The 20,151-nt window shown below is 50.1% G+C and overlaps 2 protein-coding genes across 29 annotated transcripts; both read left to right on the top strand.

The window, feature by feature from the left end:
• Positions 1–871: 871 nt before the first annotated feature.
• Positions 872–3,873, top strand: EGR1 (early growth response 1). The gene is made up of 2 exons (XM_014893327.2): positions 872–1,196; positions 1,495–3,873. The coding sequence occupies exons 1-2, from the start codon at positions 962–964 to the stop codon at positions 2,790–2,792; spliced, it is 1,533 nt and encodes a 510-aa protein (XP_014748813.1). The 5' UTR covers positions 872–961; the 3' UTR covers positions 2,793–3,873.
• Positions 3,874–5,553: 1,680 nt separating this feature from the next.
• On the top strand, positions 5,554–19,904 carry LOC106863758 (protein NDRG2-like). 28 transcript variants are annotated; one of them, XR_015807084.1, is made up of 10 exons: positions 5,561–5,750; positions 6,296–6,691; positions 7,374–9,026; positions 10,939–11,891; positions 11,995–12,046; positions 16,463–16,569; positions 16,663–18,457; positions 18,686–18,790; positions 19,155–19,273; positions 19,649–19,904. XR_015807084.1 is itself a non-coding variant. In XM_088174049.1 (10 exons), exons 2-6 carry the CDS (start codon positions 6,684–6,686, stop codon positions 10,959–10,961), a joined length of 300 nt encoding a protein of 99 aa, XP_088030175.1. In that variant the 5' UTR covers positions 5,576–5,750; positions 6,296–6,683; the 3' UTR covers positions 10,962–11,891; positions 11,995–12,046; positions 16,463–16,569; positions 16,663–18,457; positions 18,686–19,904. The 28 variants fall into 28 exon arrangements, 17 of the variants coding, with proteins under 17 accessions (XP_088030174.1, XP_088030179.1, XP_088030178.1 ...); XR_015807079.1 differs by having other exon boundaries at positions 5,563–5,750; positions 10,939–11,154; positions 11,577–11,628; positions 11,730–11,891; positions 18,686–19,904; XR_015807076.1 differs by having other exon boundaries at positions 5,563–5,750; positions 10,939–11,628; positions 11,730–11,777; positions 11,856–11,891; positions 18,686–19,904.
• Positions 19,905–20,151: the final 247 nt, after the last annotated feature.

The raw sequence follows: 20,151 nt of genomic DNA, 5'->3' as shown, positions 1-20,151 counted from the left end.
GCAGGGCGATACCGGCCGCTGGAATCACGGAGATTCCCCTTTTCCGGGAGCGGACAGCTCCTGCCTTGGGCGCGCTGCCAGCACCCAGAAAACTCCTCATCGAGGCTTCCGCGGTTCCTCCGCGGAGACAGAGGGGAGGCGAGTAGTGCGAGCTGAGCAAACAGGGTAGGGGCGAGCTCTGCCCGCGAATACAGGGCAGCGACCCCGGGGTCTGCCGGCAGCTCTCCGAGGTTTCTGCGCCATCCGCCCGAGCAGCAGCCTCACTCTTCCGCGACTCGGGGCTTCCGCGCGCTCCTGTTGCTTGGGGGCGGGCGCGCGCCCCGCTGCAGACTGGTTCTGCGCCCCCCCCAAAACCCGGGGCCGGAATCGCCATAAAAGGAGCGGGAAGTCTCCGCCGGAATCGGGACTTATAAGGTTGTTTCCTAATATGGAAAGTACGGCAGGGGCTTCCGGCGGGCTGGTAGGGGCCGGCGGGGGCCGGGGACCCCATCTCCCCGGACCGGCGATGCTGCGGCAGCGCTGCGGCGGCGCTGCCCATGGCGGGGGTCAGACCTGCAGCGGGCGTGGGGCCCTCAACCCGGGGCGGGAGGGGCCCCCCGGCCCGGCTTTCCCCGGTGCCAGGTTCTGACGCCAGGAGGGGTCCTCCGGCCCGCATCCATATTAGGGCTTCCTGCTTTCCATATATGGCCATGTACGTCAGGGCTAGGGCGGGCTGCGGCCGGTGAGACCCGATATATAGAGGCGGTGCCGGGGCGGGCGGGGAGCCGAGCGCTTACAGCGGGCAGAGCCGGGGGGAGCCCTGGGCGGGCGGGCGGGGAGCCGAGCGCTTTCAACGGGCAGCGCCAGGGAGACAGCGGCGCAGGGCGCAGAGCAGGCGACGGCCGCCTCGTCGCAGCCGGCCCGTCCGCCGGGCCCGCGGCGGCAGCGCCATCACCCGTCAGAGTCGGAGCCCGGCGCCCTCATGGCCGCGGCCAAGGCAGAGATGCAGCTCCTGCCCCCGCTGCAGATCTCCGAACCCTTTGGCGCCTTCCCGCACTCGCCCCCCGCCATGGACACTCACTATCCCAAGCTGGAGGAGATGATGCTGCTCAGCGGCGGGGGCCAGCAGTTCCTTGCCCCGCCCGGGGCACCCGAGAGTGCGGGTTTCGGCGCCGCCGGGGAGCCCGGAGAGCAGCACTTCGAGCACCTCGCGGCAGGTAAGAGCGCTGACCTCGCCCAGGCGGGCGAGGAGTCCCGGTCTGCAGCGGAGGCAGCGACGCCTGCGGGAATTCCGCGCTGCAGCGTCGCCTCTGTCCCGGCGGCGACGCGGGGGGATTCTCCTGTGTGCGTCAGCGGCTCCGGACTAGCTGCGGCTGGAGACCAGCCAGCGACGCTGCAATATGTTACGCTCAATTAGTAATTAACCAGAATCTGGGTCTGCGCTGTGAGAGGGATGGCTCGCGAAGCACCGGCAGCAGTGGCTGCTGGAATTAATAGCTATTCCTCTCTTTGCAGACACTTTTCCCGAAATCTCCCTGAACAACGAGAAAACCCTGCCAGAAACCAGCTACCCCAACCAAACGACGCGACTGCCACCGATAACCTACACGGGGCGCTTCTCCTTAGAGCCGGCCCCCAACAGCAGCAACCCCCTATGGCCAGAGCCCCTATTCAGCTTGGTCAGTGGGCTCGTGGGCATGGCTAATGCACCTCCCACCTCTACGCCTACTTCATCATCACCATCATCCTCCTCGCAGAGCTCCCCACTGAGCTGTTCTGTCCAAGCCAGCGAGAACAATCCAATTTATTCAGCTGCACCAACATTTCCCAACTCCAGCTCTGACATTTTCCCTGAATCCCAGACCCAGTCCTTCCCCAACCCCTCTGGAGCCCCCATCCAGTATCCGCCTCCAGCTTATCCGACTGCTAAAACCAACTTTCAGGTGCCAATGATCCCGGATTACTTGTTCCCTCAGCAACAGGGTGATCTCAGTCTTGTTTCAGCTGATCAGAAGCCCTTCCCAGCCCTGGAGACCAGAGCACAGCAGCCTTCCCTCACACCACTGTCCACTATTAAGGCATTTGCTACGCAGACTGGCTCCCAAGAGTTGAAGACCCTCAACACTAATTATCAGTCCCAGCTGATCAAGCCCAGCAGGATGAGGAAATACCCAAACCGTCCAAGCAAGACGCCTCCTCATGAGCGTCCCTATGCCTGCCCAGTGGAGTCCTGTGACCGGAGGTTTTCACGATCTGATGAGCTAACGCGGCACATACGCATTCACACGGGACAGAAACCTTTCCAGTGCCGTATTTGCATGCGGAACTTCAGCAGGAGTGACCACTTGACTACGCACATCCGCACACACACGGGAGAGAAGCCATTTGCTTGTGACATTTGTGGCAGAAAGTTTGCCAGAAGTGATGAGAGGAAGAGACACACTAAAATCCACCTTAGGCAGAAGGACAAGAAAGTGGAAAAGACAGCTCCAGCCTCAACTGCTTCCCCAGTTCCCGCCTATTCATCCTCTGTGACTACAGCCTACCCTTCCTCCATCACTACAACTTATCCCTCCCCAGTGCGCACAGCGTATTCTTCTCCTGCTCCCTCTTCCTATCCCTCCCCTGCACACACCACATTCCCATCCTCCTCTATAGCAACCACTTACCCCTCTGGCACTGCCACTTTTCAGACCCAAGTGGCCACCTCCTTCTCTTCGCCAGGAGTTGCCAACAATTTCAGCTCACAGGTGACTTCAGCACTTTCAGACATGAACTCAGCCTTTTCTCCAAGGACAATTGAGATCTGCTGAGAGTACCTTCTGGAACAGCAGAATTCACCTTTTCCATTTGTATTATCAGACATGGAATCTCCAATTACTCCCACAACACCATACGTTGCAAGGCAATTTAGTTTAAACTTCAGCTGCCTGAATCAACTGCTGCTTAAGTTTTCCACCTCTGTTGAATGACTTAATTTGCATGGACTGTGGATATAAGTTTAATATTATTTCCCCCGTAAACAATAGTCTTTTATTAGGAAGAAAGGACTTTTGATTAAGTATCTAGCTGATGTAAATTGTACATGTGCCATGGTTTTGCTTTCCTTTAGGTACTATTGATGTGGAAAAAAAAATCTTTGCATATTCATATTGTATAATTTGGAGTTTGCAGGCCCATATTTTTAAGTGTTAATTCTATTTCAGTGACAATGCTATAATGCGTTTCAAACTTCTTTGGGAATAGCACTTACTGTATTTGAGCATGTTGGAGTGATGCTATGTAAATATCACCTGATGAGACACTCACATGTGGCAAAAGTTTTGTTTTAAAAGTTACAAGTCTTGGTGCCTTTTTGTGAAGCCTTGCTGACGTCATGCGTTTGTGTGAGTGGGTGCTTTGCATCTTGCCTTAAAGAGGAAGGGATGTTACTCAAAGAATGTAAGGAAGAGCAGGGAATGGGTGGGGAGAGGAACAAGAGAAAGGGCCAGGGGATGGAATGTAAGCAAAAAAAAACCCCACAAAAAAACAAAACAAAAAACAACAACAACAAAAAAAACAAACAAAAAAAACCAAACAAAACTCCCCCCGTATCCTCTCTCCCCCACACCTTTCAAAGTCTATTTTTGTTACAAAAATGTAAATTTATATATATATATATATTCAGGAGTTGGAATGTTGTAGTTACCTACTGAGTAGGCAGCAATTTTTGTATGTTATGAACATGCAGTTCATTATTTTGTGGTTTATTTTTACTTTGTAATTGTGTTTGTTAAAATGAAAGTGACTGTTTGGCTTCTAAACACATTGAATGCGCTTTCCTGCCATTGGGATATTTGGTGTACAATACCCTTCAGAAAAAAAATAAATAAAACATCAAATTGTGCAGGCTTACATTTTCCTTGAAATTACTACTTAGAAAGACTGCATTGCAGCAATTCTGACTCTTTCAGTTGCTTCAAAGCCACATGTGCTGGGCTTTTCCAGGCCTCTGTTCAAGGCAGGTTGACTGGCAAGTTAAATATGTGGCTTCAGACTATCTGAGTATATAACTCATGTCAAAAGTCACAGAATTCCCCCTATGGGAGACAAGATAATGAAGGGTCTCCAAATGTGGTGATTCAAAGAAGGAGGCAAATAACATTATGTACAGGCAATGATCAATTTTTTTGCCTACATCTGTTTCGCAAAGAACAAAATAATAGTTGGAATCAGATTATTCTGATTTGTGAGCACTGCTCTGTTCAGATGTATAGAATAGAATAGTTCAGTTGAAAGGGACTCAGGGCCTACAATGAATATCTAGTCCAACTGCTGTTAAGCATACCTATATTACAATATACAAACGTCACTTCAATACTGATAGGCTTGAGGCACAGATCACCTCTTTAGGAACCCTGTTCTATTTCACTACCCCCTCACTAAAGAAATGTTTCCTAATGTGAAGTCTGAACATCTCCAAACGGAGCTTTGAGCTACTCCTGCGTGTCATGTCCTGCCACTGGATCCCACAGGGAAGATCAGCACACTCTCCACTTCTCCCCCTCAAAAAGATGTAGATGTTGATATCTTTTCAAGCTCATCTCTGTTAACTCCTGGTCTAGCCTTCTGAATTTTGATTGCGCTAAAAACTGACCAAGCAGGCTCTCAAGCAATGCCTGATGAGTGTGAGGATGCCCCAGGTTCTCCAGAGCACTTTGACATGAGTAGTGATGGTAATTTCAATGCCTACAGAGGCAAAAAGAAGATAGGTTCTCTGTGGTGCATTGTGTGAAAAGTGATCCAAGTCAGGCAGTAGTGCTTGGCTATACAGGAATGACGGCCAGTGCACCCTTGCTAGTATAACATAAACAAATGCATAAGGTCTTCTGCATCCACTATTTTCATGGCCTTCATCCCATGAATTGAAATCAGATTTCAGGGGAAAAAATGCTTTATGAGAAAGCATTGCCCATACATTTTCTGCAAGATCTTTCATTTCCTGTTGGCCTGAATACAGGATTTCTGATTCTTAAGAAGTTTGATTGTAGTCCAATTAGTAGGGGGAGTCGTTTTCAAGGAGGTTGGTCCCAAGGAAACAGCAGGCGTTGTCACTGGCCGCGGGAGAACCCTCTCCCTGTAGGAGGTCCAGCTGCGGAGAAGGAAGCGAAGACTTCTCGCTTCTGTGCTCACGCGCAGAAGACCCATTTGCTCGGAACTAAACTTGGGCTGTTCGTGATTTAAAGCCCAGTTCAGGTCTGGCCACTAGCGGCTGTAACGGCCGCCCGGCTGGGCTCGGAGGCGATCCCCCCCGCCGGGTTCCAGCGCTCGCGGCGCCGCGCCAGAGCCGGGGGCTGTCCCGGCTGAACACAAGCACCACCCCCGCGACGACCGGAACCGCGCCGACCAAATTTGGCATTTCCTTCACGCCTTTTATGGCACTTCCGTGGCCAAAAAAGGAGTTTCCTGCTCAGGTCTTCCGGAGCTGCGCCGCGCAGCCGCCGGAACGCCGCAGCGCGCTCTCCCTCCTCCTCCTCCTCCTCCTCCTCCTCCTCCTCCTCCTCCTCCTCCTCCTCCTCCTCCTCCCCCTCCCGCCGTGCCCTCGGAAGGCCCTGGCCGGGGGCTCACTGCAGCGCCGCTCCGCAGTGCGCCGAGCGGCGGCCGGCGGGTCTCCGTGGGGCTCCCAAAGGCCGCTGGGGCACAGGCCGACCATGAGAGCTCCCTCGCTGCTGGTTACTGTTCGTTTTCGTTAATAGGGGCTGAGTCGGTCTTCATACACGCCTCCGGAATAGGTAGGATGCGGTCTAACTTGGGGGTGCTGCAAAGGCCAGTGACCTGGTCCACCCAGGCTTTTACTCTGCCGACCCTTTCCGTAAGCGACTGTTAACGTGGGGAAGTGTGAATAGTCCTCGACTAGGTGGCTTTAATTGTGCTTTAACTGCACTAGAGAAAAACAAATCTTCGATTTTCTTTCCCCTTAGAAATAAGGAGCTAAAAATTAGTTCGGGCATACTCGGAGCAGCTCTAATATTGGCAGCCAAGTCAAATTTCTGTTAGATTTGTATCAAATATAGTGTTTAAATCTGGGAGCAGTAAATTCCCTGGGTGGGAAAGTCCTTGAAATAAGCCAGACTGAGCTGTTTTAGAGAATTCCAAGCGTTGTGTCCTTACGATTCTTCATACGGTATCAAAATAATTAATATTGAGTTCTGACATTATCCAATGGATTTGTTAGAGGAGCAGAAATGTTTTTTCACCTGGAAGTGTGTTGGGATACTCAACACTCCTTATGTCAGAATTAATTGGTCTTCCTTCTTTTCCCTTTTTTTCTTTCTAGATTGTGGAAAATTGAGGAGAATATTTGGGATAAAGAAATGAAATGCTCGAGGGAAGCTTGATGTTCTTGAGGGAATGATTTAGGCATCTGCAGCTTCTGAACTGCACCAATAATTGCAGCTCCTACAAAATCCTTCTAAAGCTGGAAGGGACAGGGAAGACAATTCTAGGAGCAGTGGGAAGTGCTTTCTCCGGGGTCTGGATGGCATTGAGGTCGGAACGAGTTCCCAGTATTTCTTGTGCCTCTCCTGTTGCCAGCCCAGGACTAAGTCGGTGTTCCCTAAGTGGCTGCAGTTCCCTGCGTGCAGTGGGAGGAAGCCTGCGCTGGAGAGTGGGAGAAAAGTTCCTGCTGGTTGCTGTGTCGTCAGTGGGCAGAGAACTCTGGCCAGATGGGTTGGTGAGAATCAAATCCTGATCCTTTTGGCTGAGTTGTTTAGTTGAGTCATCAGCGGGGACTGCTTTTAGCTGGTTTTAATTCAGTTTCTTTTTCACAGGTTTCTTGTTGTTTTGATCGTACCATTGTCAAAGCCTTAAGTTTACTAAATGAACCCTGAAAAGGTTCAACAAACCAGTCCTGAGGGAATTGGGGATTGGCTAGCTGGGACCTTATGGCCTTTTGAGGCCACGTTGGATTTACCCTGTGATTCTGGTGCTAAGGGAAGCTCCAAGTTAAGACTAATCAAAATATGAACCAATTCTCATCAAACTCAGCTTTCCAAACCTTGAATTAGGATCAGAAATTATGGGAATGCCCTTGGCAGAAAAGCACCTGTGAAGCAAAGCAGGCTTAAAACGCCCATGAGCAGGAAATCCAAGAGAAGTGGCTGCTGGCTCCTGGCGTCCTGGGCAACCTTCAGGTGGGAGGAGCCCTCTGAGATCATGGTGCCCAGCGACGAGGCCGTGGCTGTCTATTGTGTCCGAGTGCCACATCCACATGGCTTTCAATCCCTCTGCGGATAGGGCCTCCACCATTGCCCTGGGCAGCTGTGCCAGGCCTGGACAGCCTTTCCACGATGAGACTTCCCTATATCCAGCCTAAACTTCCCCTGGGATCACATGAGGCCATTTCTGTCCCTTAGGTCTCACAGTGGCTGCCCTGAGCAGCCATGACCCCAACATGGGAGCAGCTTGTATTTTGTCCTGGCTTCCTTCCGCTCCCATCTGGAAGGGCCTCGCTTTTGAGAGAGGAGCCAGGTAAGGCTCAATTCCATTGCCAGTTTGGCAGGTGAGAACTTACAGGTCACGGACACGTGTGGGAGAGATGTTGCCTTGCTCATCCACCTACATGTGTGTGGTGGGGCAGCTAAAAGAAGCTTTTTGTCATCGCTCTCTCCCCTTGTTTCTCCTCTGCTGCTTTCTGTTTCCTCCTGTTATAATCTGTGGACCGAGAAAGTGAAAAATGTGTTTTAGAAATTCTTGGGAATTTTGTTTGTAGGAATGGAAATGCTGGTGGAAGTGATATTTGACCTATGTGGCCTATGGAATGTCTCAGGAGCCGATTTATGTGTTCATGCTCCTGTTGTGTTCATTTGGGCTGTGGCTCAGGCTTCTCTCCCTGGTCTCTTGCACTTGCTGTATCTCTTGGATGCTGTGCAGAATGGAATCAGGCAGCCAAAGATCAAGTTCACCTTCTCCCTGACCCTCTACGTTGCTCGTGTGGCACAGCAGATGCTGAAGCCAGGTACTGGAACTTCCTGCATGTGTCACTGAACACGGGGCCTTGGGGAATGTTCATCTCCTCGCCTGCTCTGTGCTCGTGCACTCCTGACTGAGCTTTTCATTCTGGGGAAGAAAAGGGGCAGGATGGTCAGCAGTGTAATGAGCCTCAGAGCAAAGGCCTTCTGCAGTTCCTGGGCTGTTCTCCCAGCTTGGAACTCTGTGCAGTGCAGCTTCCATTTATTGTCTGTGGTTGTGGATTGGGAATGTTGTCCTCCTCCACAGTGCCAGCTTTTTCTCTTCACAGAGGAGCACATGTACATAAAGGTAAACAGTTTCCTTCTGTCACACTAGTATTTAGACCTGAGGAAAGTATCAGGTTTTTTCCAGCTTTTCTACAGTTTTGATTTGGAGGTAAGAGTTCCATTTTAGGTATCTAGTAATTTTCAGAAGTGTATAGAAAAAAGCCGTAAAAAAACACAATGAATTCTCATTGTTCCATGAGTGGTTAATAAGAGGCATCTTTCTTTTGTTTTATATTGGAACTAAAAATGTGATTTCTGTGGGGCTTTTGTTGTTTTCTTAATACTAACACACAGTGAGTTGTGCTGTGTATGCTCTGTGAGCACAATAATCAGAATATTCTGCCCCAGCTAGCCTACATTCATCTTTGAGTTTAGACTAGTAACGCTGAGTTCAGCTGAAGTATTTTGGGAACAGCAACTTCTAAAATTCAATTTCCACTGCATGTTTGGGCTGCAGACTGACTGTTCCTGATGGGTGTTAATTACCATGCAGGAAATACATAGCACTTGTATTTTCTTTTCTCAGGACTGATGTAGATGTGGCCAAGCTGACAGAGTTCTTCAGCACCCTCAGGTCTGTGCTGGAATACCGTGCTGTTGTTGTTGAGGCTTTTAGGGAGATGAGGCATTTCACAGTCAGCAACAGCGTCCTCTCCGCCAGGGAGCTGCTGCTGCTGCTGCTGCACAAGTGGAGCCTTGTCAGCAAAGACCTGCGGCTGCAGGAGGACCTGCAGGCCCTGGCTCAGAAGTGCCAAAACAAAGAATTGCTCAGTAAGTGCTAAAATACTTCAAGGAAGGCATATTTTGTTGCAGCTGTTACAGACCAACAGTAGAAGTTAGGCAAACTTCTCTGGAAATAGTACTAATACCTTCTGTCAGACTGATGTAGCTGGAGGGAGGAGGGAAGGAAATGGAAAGGCATTTTTCAGATCTTCCTTGTGGTGATTTCCAACCTGAACACAATTTGGAAGCTTTGGAGAAACACTATTTAACAGGGAGAAGAACTTTAAAATGAAACTTAGGAACCTGTGTAAGGCAAATCCTAGGGAAAAAAAAATAAAAAAACAAACCCAAAACAACCTGGTCTGCATTTTGTATGAGAAATCACATTCCACCCAAGAAAATATCACCAGGTCCAGGGCATGGGAGGGTTCCTCCTCGTTGGCCAGAGTACACAAACCAAGCACCAAATAGGCCTGGCTGGAGCCTGTGTGGGGTCAGCATTATCAGCAGCAAGTGTGGCCTGAGGGGCTCAGGCAGAACTTGGGGTGGGTCTGACCTGTACTGGCCACATCTTCTCTGTTCTTGCAAAGGTGGGCAAAGGCAAATCTGACAAGTGAGTACGTGCTTGAGATGCTCAAATCTTGAGACTTTCAAATCTGTCTAGAAATTGAAAGTGTGCTTGGTTTTAGTTTCTAGCGCTTAAAAGCGGTCTTAAAGTATTCTTCAATAACTATACCCTGAATTTAGGCTCCACACCACAGTTCTTTCACACAAGTGTTGTTTTATTATACAGTGATTGCTCATCTGGACCCAGGCTGTGTCCCAGCCAAGCTGTTCTTATGTCCCTTGAGAGGACACCCAGGGATTTTTTTCTTAATAAGGACTGCTGATCAGTCAATATGTTGACTCCTGGTTTCATGTAAATATTTATTTAAATTTTTGTATCCGAAAGCAAAGCATTTATCTCTGGACTTCCCTGCTATTCAGTATCTACTGAACTGGGTGTGCATTTTCCTAAGCTAATAAAAAAACCTCCCTGTGATTCAATAATTTCCAAAGAAACAGTATGAGGTCTCTTCTTTTTCTTGTCTCCATAGCTTTAGCTAGACTCTTGCTCAAAGACAGGAATGACTCCATAGCTATACGTGGTAAATTGTTAGTTTGGTGGGGGATTTTGCAAGTTCAGGGCTAAGATACAGTGTAAGAAAAGGCTTTTTTTTTTTTTTTTTTTTTGTAGCATTAGATAAATGTTTTTCCACGAGGTGGAAATAAAATGAGTGTGTATATGGAGTGAATAAGTGAGAAAGTAAATGGAATAAATGTTAAGTGCTTTTAGTGAATAAAAGGTCTTAGATGCCTGAGAAGTAGCACATGTTCTAATAAAAGTTAAAAAACATATTAGTGTTTTTTAGAGGATTGAAGAACTTAGTTTCAGACATAGTAAAGTTAAAAATATTACTTACATTTTTTAGTTAAAACAAGATAAGCCACGTACATAGTTTATACGTAGCTTGGTGTGTTAAAAAAATAAAATTTTCATAAGAAGTAGTGGTCCAAATTTCTGTCTTGGCTAATTAGAAAGTTTCAATAAAAATCATACATCAGGGAGAGCTGGTGCTCTATGCCACGGCTTTATGCCACGTGCATTTTGCCGTCACAGTTTGCCATTACTTTGACCACTTGCTTTTATGCCATGTGCTCATGCCATTGTTTTTCTTTGTTTTGTTTTGTGTTGTGCTTCTACAATAAATAACTTTATACCAACTATTAGTTGCTTCACTTTTTAAAAAAGAACATAAGCCCACAGTGTGTGTGCCTAAGAGCACCACCCGGGGGTCTAGAAAACCTCCCAGGGGAAGTTCTTACGGCTCTGCTTAATGCTTTATGAATGATGGTGATGATGATGATTTTCTGGAAGCAGGCTGTCTGTTCTGATCCATTTTCTTTCCTCTCCCTGCAGACTCTGCTGAAAGGCTGAGGTGAGACCAGGATCTGTAAAATCTCTGACTCTCCAACTCTCCTTGTCTCCCCGAGACCGAAGCCGTGTTTGCTGTCAATGGTTACGTAGTGGCAGATGCTGAAGACTGAAAACTTTGGGTTTTTTGCCCTGAAACCCAAGACTCTCTCTGCATCTGTGACCTGTATATCTGTTGAAAGAGTTTCTGGGTTTAGAAAGGTTTTTACATCCTGCACTATATATATATATATAGTGGGGGGTGGGCGTGGCTGTGGGAGGGGTGTGGCTTTAGGGGTGGAGTTACAGCCGTGAGGCGTGGCCTGAGGGGGTAAAAGGTGTGGCTAAAGGGGGAGGGAAGGGTTTAAGGGGTGGGTGTGTCCTGGGAGGAGGTGGGTTCACAAAGGGGTGTGGCCATGGTGGGTGGGGCTAAAGTGTTTCCCCACCCCCAAGTGTCCTTAGCCGGGGCAACCTGGGCCTGGAGCGGAGCGGGGCCGGGAGCCTGAGGTGAGTGACCACTGAGTGGACCCTCACTGACCACTGACCCCCGAGTGACCCCTGCGTGATCACTGACCCATGAGTGCTGCCTGAGTGACCCCTCAAAGACCCCTGACACCTGAGTGACCCCTTGATCCCTCTCCCAGCTGCCCGGTCCTGCTGGTGGTCGGTGACAACTCCCCCCACGAGGACGCCGTGGTGAGTGGGGGAGGTGTGATGTGGGGGGGGTCGTGGTCACTCAAGGTGTGGTCAAATGACACCACCCTGATCCCTTGACCCCCCTGGGCCCCTCCCCCAAGGTGGAGTGCAACACCAAACTGGACCCGACACAAACATCCTTCCTGAAGGTGACGTTTGACTTCCTGATGACCACCGAGTGACCACCGAGTGACCACTCGATGGTCACTCGACGACCTCTCTTGCAGATGGCCGACGGCGGCGGGCAGCCACGGATTGCCCAGGTGAGGGGCCAGAGGTCACGGCAGGGGTCAGTGGGTGTGGGGGGTGGGAGTGGTCACCCAGGGAACATTCGGTGGTCAGTGCTGACCATGCCCCTCCCCCCAGCCCAGCCGGCTGACTGAGGCCATCAAGAACTTCCTGCAGGGCATGGGCTACAGTGAGTAACCCCAATACCGGAGGGGCTCATTAATATGCACTAATATGAGCAGCCTATGGGCTAGAGGGTGTGGATTGGGGAGGGGCTGTGGTTTTTGGGACAGGGTGTGGTTTTGGATTAAGGGGGTGTGGTTTACATAAAAGGAGGTGTTTTAACAGGGAATGGGCGTGGTTTGGATGAAATGGGTGTGGTTTACATAAAGGGGTGTGGTCTACTGAGAGAGGGGCGTGGATTGGAGGGGAAGGGGCGCGATTTAAGGCCAGTGGCTGTGTCCCCGCAGTGGCCACCTCTGCCATGACGCGCCTGTCCCGCTCCCGCACTGGCTCCATCACTGTGGGGGAGGGGGAGCGCGGCCGCAGCCGGACCCTGAGCCGGGGCAGCACTGGGGGAGGGGCTGCTCCTCCCCCCGTCAGCCCCTGAGGGACTCCCCCTTTTCCCCCAAAGTATTCACTGGGAATTTCCCCCTGACCCCTTGGGACCCACCTTGAACCCTCTGGGACCCCCGAATGATCCCCAGGAACCCAAAGACTCCCTGGGTCCACCCATTGGCCCCCAGGACACCCTGGGATGCCCCTGGGACCCCACCCCAGACCGCTGGGACCCCTTTCCATGTGACCCTTGGGACCCCCAAACACTCCAGGCCCCCTCCCAGAATCTTTCTTGGACCTCCAACTTCCCGAGGGACTCCCCTGGGACCCCACACATCCCACCCCACCCTCCCTGGGAAACCTCAGGGATCCTCACGGGCTTCCTGTGGTGGCAATAAAGGGTCAAAGCAGTGATGGAGCCACTTCTGCTGTGTGTCCAGTACTTGCCCTGGGAAAACTGGGAGCACTGGCAGGGACACTGGAAGAACTGTGAGGGAAATGGGAACATTGGAAGGCACGCTGGGAGGAAACTAGGGACACAGGGAGGACACTGGGACTCCTGGGAGTGATCCTGCCATTGAGAAGGACACAAAAATATCAAAGTTATCCCAGTGCTGCAGGACACTCCAGAAACCGTGAAGACACGGAACAGGGCCCCCGGGGCCATCCAGGACCACTCCAAGGGCAAGCAGAGTTCTAGGCGGTGCCAGCTTTGGTCTGGGAGAAATCCTGCGTCAATTGGAATTTTAGCAGGCAGAAGCCCAGTTCCTGGAACAGGGAGCTGTACACAAACTGTGCTCCTTTTCCCTGTAAAACAAAATTGACCCTCCCAGTTTCCTGATGTCAGTTTGAAGGAGGCAGTTGGCACTCAAACAGCAGGCTAGGTTTGTAAAGGGTGGCAGGATCCTGATACATCACTCTGTGCTCAATTGCTCCTGCCCAGATCCATCTCTCGGTGCTCAATTGCTCCTGTGTTCGTCCTTTAATTGGCGTTCGATTGCTAATGCCTGCCGATCGATTAGCTCAGCGAACGATTGATCGCTACTGCCGATCGAGTATATCGGCGATCGATTGCTAATGCCTGCCGATCGATTAGATCGGCGATCGATTGCTAATGCCTGCCGATCGATTAGATCGGCGATCGATTGATCGCGCCTGCCGATCGATTAGATCGGCGATCGATTGATCGCGCCGGCCGATCGATTAGATCGGCGATCTCTTGCTAATGCCTGCCGATCGATTGCTAATGCACACTATTTGCACACTCCTTGCACACCCTTTGCACTCATACAGAGGCAGGAGGTTTCTCAGTTCTGGTCGGGGTTTTTTGGGGCGTTCATTCCGGGGGATTTCCTCAAGGATTGGGACACTCCTTGATTCCATCCCTTGCCTGTCTCCCAAGCGCCACCCTGTGGGCAGAGCGCGGTACTGCGCGCCTGCCTCTCCCAAGATGGCGGCTCGGGTGTCGCTCCCCGACCTTCTAACTCTGGCTGCAAAAGGAGGGTGGCACAGCAAGGAGCCCGCTCGCTCTAGTGGGATGCCTGCGCACGACGCCGACACCGATCCCACGGGTGCGATTTTCGGCGGCGTTTCCAATCGTGCGGACATCTCCTTCAGCCCGCTTCGGCCCGGGGGAGAGGGGCGGGGCCGCCAGCGATGGTCCCGGCGCAGCCCGGGCAGGCTCGGGGCGGAGCCGGGGCTTGGCGAGGCGGGGCACGGAGGTCCCGGGGACGGGACCGGGCGGGGCCGGGGCGGTGCTTTAGGGGCGGTCCCCAGTGGTCCCGGGCGGCACCGGGGGCGGGGCCGGGTGATCCCGGAGCGGTACCGAGCTGTGCTGGGGACGGTGCTGCAGGGGCGGTGCCGGGCCCGCCTCAGGGTGATTGAATGCCCAGAAATCGCCTCCTCTGCCCCGTGCTCACACTGAGCTGCGGGCTGCAGCGTGCTGTCGGAGCTCCGCACACAGCACGGATTTGGGCTTCCCCTCCTCTCAAACCCTCTCCCCCTTCTTCCTCCTCCTCATCTTCCTCTTTTTCCTCTCCCTCCGCCTCGCCCCCCTCCCCGGGCCCCTGACTCCCCCCGGGATCCCCTCCTCCGGAGGCGGCCCTTCCGAACCGACCCCCCCTCCAAGCCCCGGAGCCCGAGACCATTAAGGTAAGCTTTGGAATTGAAATATCAGGATATTCACTCTATCCCACTGGCCTGAAATTTCAGGATTGTACGATTTTTTCTTGAAGCAGTTACCTTTGCTGCAGGATTGTGTGGTCACCAGTCTCCTTTCCTGTGCCTCTTGTTGAAATTTGCTGTCAGATAACCGGCTAGTAACGAAATATTTGACAGAAATCAATGCTGTGAACGGACTTCACTGCAGCAGTTGATGAAAGAGCAAAGAAAATGTCTGTCGTGTTTACGCACCCCCCCGAGGCTGAATGAATTCTGATACTGTAATAAATCAGTGCAGTTGGTGCCTGCAAAGGTCTTGACATTGATCAAGAAGATATTACTTTGGATTTTTACTTTTTATCAGCGTTTCTTTAATCTGTACTTCAGCACTCTAGCCTTTCATAAGTCTTCTCCGGTTTCCTCTGGCCCTGCAGAGTAGTCCTCTCTGTTATTGTCTGATCCCAGCTTTGATGCAAGGAGGACTTTTTGTCTTGAAAATTAGCATCCCCCTCCGCATATTTAAATTAGTTATTTGACTTTTGAGAAAAAGCTGGCCAGCTCGAAGTCCACCAGACACCAGAGGCTGCTGTTTTTAGCACCTTATTCAAAGAGGACATCCTTTAGTTACCTAAGTAGGGGTAGAGATTTACCCCTAGGAATAAGGAATAAATGCAAGCAGACTGTTCTGCCAAGAAAAAAATCCAGTTACAGTGACTGAATTAGGGTTTAGTGGCCCTTGATCCTTGCAAGGGATTAAAGGCAGGTTCACTTGGTCTCCCAGCAATGAATGTCTCAACCGAAAGCTGCTCAAAATGTGCCGTTTTTCTGATGGTTTTGGATTCTTTTGCCAGGTGGGAACATGGACTGCTTGACTTGTTCCTGTGTCCACTTTCCACTTCAGTCCTTTGCATTTTCTCTGAAGGGAAAGCAGGAACAGGGAAGTTGGGGCAGTTCCGTCAGCAGAAAGGCTGCTAAGAATAGATGGTAAGGACTTACTTTTCTGCACAGTGCCATGTAACTGAAGGCTCGTTTTTGGATTTCACATTCTGTTCCTGCCTGGTTTTGTGAGAGCTGCAGGTGCATTTCTGTTTCCAGACCCTGCCAAAAATAGTCGCTTATATTATAATGAATCCTTTTTCCTTCATGTTTTCTTGCTTTAAATGAATTCCCCTGTCAGATTGATGTGAGCAGCAGTTATTTTTAGAGCTGCTGGTGTTGTACACGGAGTAACTGTAGAACAAATGAGTTGTGATGGCTTCCTTGTATTTGATGTGTGGAGAGGAGCAAAGGCACAGATTCATCCTGTGTAATTGCAGTCGTCCAACGTAGGTGCCAGGGTCGGGAAGCTGGGCAAGGTTTCCTCTCTTGCTGGGCCTTAGGGGGAAGGAGCTGAACCCTGGTGTCACTCGGATTCCTTCCTCTTCTCCCTCCTCCTTTCTTGCTTGTAGAGCTGGAGCTCGGGGTCACCGAGTTTGGGTGCTCGCAGTCAGGGCCTGAATTTGGAGAGCAGGAAAGCGGGGGGAAGTTTCTAGGCACGTCAAAGCCTGTCTCTAGGGTGTGGGACTTGTTGGTCTTCCTCACCACCCCCAGCAACTTGCACTTCTCTCTGGACCTTGCTGTGGTCACAGCCCACTGCTCATTTATGTGACTGTTCATCCGTCTGCCTGATTGCTTTAAGTACAAGTAGCCTGATTCAGGTTTAATTTAGCAATGATTTTCCTTTGTTTCGTCGGTAGTTTTCTAAAACTCCCCTACAGGCTATTTTGAAGGTGCTTTTTTTTTTTTTTTTAACTGCCTGTGATGATAGAAAGCTGTACGGCCCTCTGAAAGCAGTATAACCTGCTTTCCAGAAATTACAGAAGTAGGATTTTTATTGTCCACTATGCAGCTGAAGTCCCCCTAGTGAGCCTCTTGAACTGAGGGTGAGGAGAGCGGCAGATACGACTCCTCATCAACCTGCTCTTCTTTTCGTTCCTAAAAGAAGGAAGCATGAAGGTGACTATAGAAAAAGATCTGCATCCCTCGGGGTTTTGTATTTTAGGTGTTTTGAGGTTTATTTACACACCTCCTCCTTTGTTTCCTGGACAGGTTTTACGTGACAGTGGAGCGTTTGAGTACACGTGGAAAGAGCTTTCAATTTGGCTGGAGCACTTGGATAATACAAAAGAAGACCAAAAGGAAGCAGTGATTCAGTTTTTGGAAAAGGTAACGGTGTTCAAATCAGCTGGATAAAAAAATGCAAAGAATAGTGTTAGTGGAAACTGGAGGTCTTGTTGCTATTGTTGAGAAACCTGTCAAAGACCAGCGAATGAATTCTGAGAAAAGCCTTGTTTGGGATTCTTTATACGGAGGTGGCATCCTTCTTGTGTTCAGTGGGAGGGCAGCCAAATGATTTGTAGGAAAATGAAATCCAAAAAGATCAGCTGTTATTACAGCATTGTTGGTGTAAGGGTAGAGTGGTGTAGGTGTGGGTAGCTTTGATCTCCTCTTTAGGTGCCGACATTATCAGAGCTCAGTAGATGGTGGTCCTTGACAAGGAAAGGTGACACTTGCTGTTTACTCTTCAGGATGTTGAATGCCCAGTGCTTTGCCTCCACTGTGGTCTGCCCAGGTACTCGGTGTGTGGTCGCAGTCTAGGTGCCAAGTTGTGGTGGGTTTTTGTTTTTCCATCAGTGTGGCCTGTAGAGCAGGAACTGTAGACAGAATCCTGCAGAAGTGCTATGGAAGTTGTCCTCATAAAAGCTGCCCAGCTTTCAGCACGTGGTCGTTCTCAGTACCGTGTGGTTCCCCTGCACTTGCCAGCCAGCAGGTGCACTTACCTTTCTCCCCACCTTTGCTGACAGATCCTGCTGAAGCTGGTGGCCAACCCCTGTCCCTACACTGACAAGGCAGCAGACCTGGTTCAGGCAGCCAGCACGCTCCAGGTGGCTCTGTTTAAACAGGACTCTGATAACATCAGCATCCCCGTCTCTCACATTGATGGTATGTGGTAACCTGTCAACATCCCAACTCCATGACTTGGGGATACACTTTCTAGCCCTAATCAGCAAACTGGGGATGGATAACTCTGGCAATCCTGTTAAGTAAGGGCCCTCCAGGATTCAGCTCTCCACGTGTTCTTGGTATCAGAAGTCGAAGTGGAATTGCCAAGTTGCCGCTTTACCTCTGAAAGTAATTTCTGCCGTGGCTGTGCCACTTGAACGGTATTTGAAATCTCTCTTCATGCTCTTGCAGCAGCGTTTTTGAACTCAAATGGAAATCTAGCCCTTCTGCCTGGGACTGTTGACAGAGTCATGGAATCCCAGAGTGGTTTGGCCGGCAAGGCTCCTTAAATCTCATCCAGTTCCAGCCCTGCCATGAACAGGGACACCTTTCAGTAGCCCGGGCTGCTCCAAGCCCCAGTGTCCAGCCTGGCTTTGGACACATCCAGGGATCCAGGAGCAGCCACAGCTGCTCCGTGCTGGACAGCAGCATTGAAAGGCAGAGTGAAGGTTCAGCTGTAATTTAGGGGTTGCACTTAACGTTGTATTGCGTGACAAATGTGGCTTTCATACTTTTTTTTTTTTTTTTTTTTTTTTAATTAAAAAGAATTAAAAAGATGCCTTGTATTCCTGGAGTGTTGCATTCTACGTCTGTTGTTTTTCCTGTTAGTCTGGATTCTTGCTTTGATGTTTTTCTTCACTTATTAGATGTCCTGGATATGGTGGATGTCCTGCTCGAGGACAGTGATGGCTTTGATGAAGAAGTTGGGTTCTCTTTAAATGAAGACGTGATCATTTCCCTTCAGTGCTGTTGTCCCTGCTGCATTAGAAGCCAGGAATGAACAAGTCCACGTGGGCCTGGATGCTGATCCCTCTTGCTGGTCCATGACAGCATGTGACAGGTGAGATTTCCAGGTGTCTGATTTAGCAGGAAGCTGGTTTGTTCCTTCTTGTGAGGAGGCTCATTGGCTTTGCATGGGCAAAGCCACTCCACGTTTTCCATCTAGGAACAGAGCTGGGGAGCTGTTTTAAAACAGAGTCCCAGAGGTAAACAGCTTGGCTCGGTATTTCTGTGTGGGAATAGAAGAATATCTGTGTCTTCTGATTTTTCTCTCGTCTTTCTTCCACAGGTGTTTTTGTATTCCTGACTTGGGTTTCCATCGGGGACACGTGGCTTGGAGCTCAGGAGCCGGATCTGTTCCTTGCCCACGGCAGATTGGTCTGCACTAGTGCAGGTGACGAATTACAGGATGGCTTGGGAACTCGGAAACAAGGAGAAGCAAGTCTTATGTGTCTTTGCAAAAAGATTTGGCTACCACAGGGCATTAATTCAGGGAGTTAAGACTTCATCTTTAACGTTCTGTGCTCTGCCAGCATCACTGCGAGCCCTGAAAGCCTCCTGAGCTGTTCTCATACAGACCTATCTTGTTTGGTCAAAAAAAATATCTTAGTTTAGTTTCGTCCAAGAAATGTTACTACTCTGTGCGAGCTCATGGGGAAGCTTTTATTTGGCATCTCTCAGTGGGACATTGAAAGTCCAACTTCCCATTTCTTGCACAGTCTGAGAGGCAGTATTACTTTCTATCATTTTTATCACAGGCATTTTAAACTTTTTGAGGAACCGGCAGGACTGTTTGTGCGGAGGCGTGCGGTTCACAGCCATCCTCTGTCCAACGTAGGATGGGAAAAAAAGGCTGGAGAGCTTCCTACAAGGGGCTGTAAGTGCAAATGACCAGGAGCCCGGGGTTTAGTCATGATGATTTAGTATTTCTTAAAAGACTCTGATTGATTTCATGATGCCAAAACCAGTATGGATAGAAGACTGAAGTCAGGAATCACGATGGTTTCCTTGGGTTTAAAAAGCTTTAATGGTGTTTCAAGACATTTGTATGAGACCTGGTTTGTTTTTTCTTACCCTTTTATTGAATCAAAAAAAAAAAAAAAAAAAAAAAAGCCTTGATCCAGCCTTGCTGCTGTGATGTGTGACAAATGCCTGTCCTCCCTCCACGTGGAACAGGTGAGAGGTGGAACTGAAGCCCAAAGAGTTTTCTGCCCACTGATAATATGTGAGTCATATTGGGAATTCTCTGCAGAATGGCAACAGTTGTTCTTGAATGTGGCCATGAGGGGAGTGGAACATGGCAGCCCGGGTCTGAGAAGGTGCAGTGCCAGAAGGAGAAGCTTTGAAATGTAAATCAGGATTGATTCAGGTGACTCGCGACCGCGTGCTGTGCCCAGGTCCTTGGTAGAAATACTGTGCAGGGAAAAGCCAGAGCTGCCTGTGCTATGAGCTGAATTTTTTATTGGGGGGGGGGGGTGTGAAATAAAAATGAGGTGCAAATGAGGGAATTGCTTGTGTGTGTGAATATTCTTGTCCTAAAGGAGCGCTGCCCGGTGCTCCTCCCTTCCTGTGCCCCTCTCCTGGTGAGCCTCTGTCCTGCTGGCCGTGCCTCTCTGTCTCCGTGCCTGTGCTGCTCCTTGCCCGTCTTTGCCCGCCCCGCACGGGCTGTGCTCGCTTCCTCTCTGGCTCCTGGGTTCCCTCTTTGTCATGGTACCCCTCAGTCCTTGCTGTGTGTTTGGCACTCTCTGTCTTTTC

The sequence above is a fragment of the Sturnus vulgaris genome, chromosome 15 (genome assembly GCF_052056855.1).
Source record: "Sturnus vulgaris isolate bStuVul1 chromosome 15, bStuVul1.hap1, whole genome shotgun sequence".
Taxonomy (NCBI): Eukaryota; Metazoa; Chordata; class Aves; order Passeriformes; family Sturnidae; genus Sturnus; species Sturnus vulgaris.
This window is presented reverse-complemented; position numbering and strand designations above follow the sequence as displayed.

Excerpts from the sequence above, each read along its gene's own strand:
- EGR1 (XM_014893327.2), top strand. The coding sequence starts at position 962 with ATGGCCGCGGCCAAGGCAGAGATGCAGCTCCTGCCCCCGCTGCAGATC. Across the intron at positions 1,197-1,494 it reads CTTCGAGCACCTCGCGGCAG|ACACTTTTCCCGAAATCTCC; the intron begins GTAAGAGCGCTG and ends CTCTCTTTGCAG.
- LOC106863758 (XM_088174040.1), top strand. The coding sequence starts at position 6,497 with ATGGCATTGAGGTCGGAACGAGTTCCCAGTATTTCTTGTGCCTCTCCT. Across the intron at positions 6,688-8,781 it reads AGAGAACTCTGGCCAGATGG|GACTGATGTAGATGTGGCCA; the intron begins GTTGGTGAGAAT and ends TTCTTTTCTCAG. Across the intron at positions 9,027-10,938 it reads CCAAAACAAAGAATTGCTCA|ACTCTGCTGAAAGGCTGAGG; the intron begins GTAAGTGCTAAA and ends CTCTCCCTGCAG.